General features: G+C 35.6%; 1 protein-coding gene across 1 annotated transcript in view; it reads right to left on the bottom strand.

Moving 5' to 3' along the window:
- The window catches only part of POC1B (POC1 centriolar protein B), a 40991-nt gene extending 39079 nt beyond the window's left edge, over positions 1–1912 (bottom strand). The window contains exons 1-2 of the mRNA XM_010134550.1: positions 1742–1912; positions 839–1018 (exon numbers count right to left, since the gene is read on the bottom strand). Coding sequence (XP_010132852.1) covers positions 839–1018; positions 1742–1887 — 326 coding nt within the window. The 5' untranslated portion in view covers positions 1888–1912. The remainder of the gene's footprint in view (positions 1–838; positions 1019–1741) is intronic.
- Between the last annotated feature and the right edge of the window lie 843 nt (positions 1913–2755).

Raw genomic sequence — 2755 nt, 5'->3', positions numbered from 1 at the left:
CAGCAGGAAATTCATAATTATTCCTAGACTAGGTTTGTAAACAATAAAATTGATTTGCCTATAGTTTCACCAATCATTATTATTTCTCGTACTGAACAATGGCACAAGGACATCAGAACACTGTTCAAGAACTTTCACATATGATTTCCTGGAGCTTTTATTTTTCTTTTCTATGATCAGATACTTTGGAACTTTGCAAGGATCTGCACTTCAGCGATGCTAAATTTCTTCCTCAAGAGGTTTAAATCAGGCCTCTCTTGACTGCAGATTTTCCATTAATATAGAGGAGAGAAATGAAAAAAAAATTGAAGAACAGTCTTTTGTCTTTGAAGGGCTGCCCTGCCTTTAAATAGAGTGTGAATCTTAACCTGCAGTATAAAAGCCATTTCTTTCACCTTTTCCAGTTACATAAGCGTAACTCATTTTGAATCATGACCATTCTTTTATGCCACTACTGTTACAAGAATAGTTGAGAAAACCCACACTGAGCACAATAAATCTAGAAGTGAATGCTGTAAAATAAGTTAATACAGCACAAAGTCATACAAGACTGGGGAAAGACAGAATGCTGACTGAAAATAAATACAGAAGACCCTATTTGTCCTTTAAAGGAATTAACACTCAGCAATAGATTTAATATGTGCGCACATTAACACAGAGCAAGCTTTCAGAATTCAGCTAGGAGATATATATAAAACAGGCGTACATAAGATTGATTTGTTAAAGTTTCACTGTTAATGATAGATATTCAAGTTTTCTCATTTCTTAGTTCTGCCCTGGAAAACAAGATTCTTTGTTAGGAGTTACGCTTCTCTGTAAAGAGGATAAAAACACTTACTTGGCACAGCGGACCCAATGAGTATGTTCAAATAGGCTAAACAGAAGGCGCTGATGTCGAACACTCCATATTTTTATTGATTTATCATTGGATGCTGAAACTATGAAGTGGCCATCATGCGAGAAGCTCACACTACGAACAGATGCTGTATGACCTTTCAGTACTGATGATTCTCCATAACTAGGAGAAAATAAGCAAGCAAACACAAACACCCACACAAACAAGACACAGAACACACTTACATTAAACTGAAAGAGTTTACAACTCCATAAAGTTAACACATTCAGAATCTTATCCAAATGAAAAAGCAACATGCAGAGGCTATCTTTAGTGTGGCAAATATTTTTTGCCTTATTTGAATATTATTAGGATAACAGACTTTAGAGTAATCGTATTTACAATATTAGGGAACAATGCGATTAACTAGCAGCATTAGCCTGCACATAGTATTTGAAAGAGAACTATATAATCTGATACAGTAATCTACAAAATCCTTAAAAATTAAAGTAACACCAGTGTTTCTAAGGTAATTCTGAATAGCTCATAATCACTGCTATTTGAGAAAAAGTCTAAAAAGGCAAGTCAATTAAAAATATTTTTTCCCCAAAATGCTGTTCCTTTGTCACTTGTGCAGCCATGCAATTCTTATTAAAGAAATAGATCCTTTAAACCAGAGAAATACTATCCAGCATAGTCCTACACACACGAAATTATGACCTCTGAACTGCTTTCTTTTGAAACTACAGAACATTCAGTAAAGAACTGTGTTGTTTGTGCCCCTCAATCTCTGTTTCAGTCAAAGCCCAGGTACATGGGAAGGAAAAAGAAACTTTTCTAGGGTCAAGACTCCAATATTCACATCACATATTAATGAAAGAGCCAGCATCTCTCAGTAATACTCACATGCAAGGAATCCATAGTCTGACAGTGCGATCTTGAGAAGCTGAAGCAAGTAGCTGCCCATCTGGTGAAAACTGTACACTGGTTACTGCTTCTGCATGGCCTACAAATCTGTAAGCTCTGCATCGTGTCTTCAGCTTCCACACCATAAAAGACCTATCCAAAGAGGAGGTAGCTGGCAAGAAATAAAAGATATTAGGTGTCTGCTGACTGTTATTAGAAAAATCAGAGCTAATGACTATATGGATTTGGATTCACCAGTTAACTTACTGGGTGTTGGGGGGATGGAGCAGTTACTAGGTTTTAATGGATACTCAGCCTGAGCAGAAGCCTGGCAGCCAACAGGCTTTTGGAAGGACATCAGAAGACTGAGAGGAGTAAAGCATAATTCTTAACGGGTACCTCCCTCACATGTTAAACTGGCTTATAAGTACTTTAAAATTATAGGAAGCCAAACATCATGCACATACCATTAAGTATGAATCCAGATTTGGAGTTACCAAATACTGAGAACAAGAGACAAATTCTTCAATGATCTCACTTTGATCTCTGAGATAGAATTTATTTTAAGCATCAAGGGTTTAGCTCTGAAAAGACAAGTCAACTTAAACTCCAGATATCATTTCTAATGCTTCAGATATCTACATTAAACTATCCAAATATGATAGTTTTATAATCCTATTTAATTATCAAATTTTTAATATTGACATTTGTCTAGTTCAAAACACAATGTAAAGTTGTCAATCTGATAATAGAAGATTAATTTTTTTTTTTTTTAAACAGTCACTTTGCAGTCAGACCATACTATGTACATTTGAGAAGGCAAACATAGCTTTTGCCAGAGCTTGATAATTTTCAGGAAACTATAAGCAGCAAAAGAAATGAGCAGTTGAATTAAACTGACAAGTGTGATATTACCTTAATCTCTAAGTGCTAGCATGCAGGACAGAAAAAAAGACAAGAGATTCACACTCCAAGCCCTCAGTTATAAAACTTCTACCCCTAGTGCAGAAAAGG

This window comes from Buceros rhinoceros, unplaced genomic scaffold (assembly GCF_000710305.1).
Source record: "Buceros rhinoceros silvestris isolate BGI_N320 unplaced genomic scaffold, ASM71030v1 scaffold9674, whole genome shotgun sequence".
Lineage (NCBI taxonomy): Eukaryota > Metazoa > Chordata > Aves > Bucerotiformes > Bucerotidae > Buceros > Buceros rhinoceros.
The sequence above is the reverse complement of the archived record's forward strand: the minus strand, read 5'-3'. Positions and strand labels throughout refer to the sequence as shown.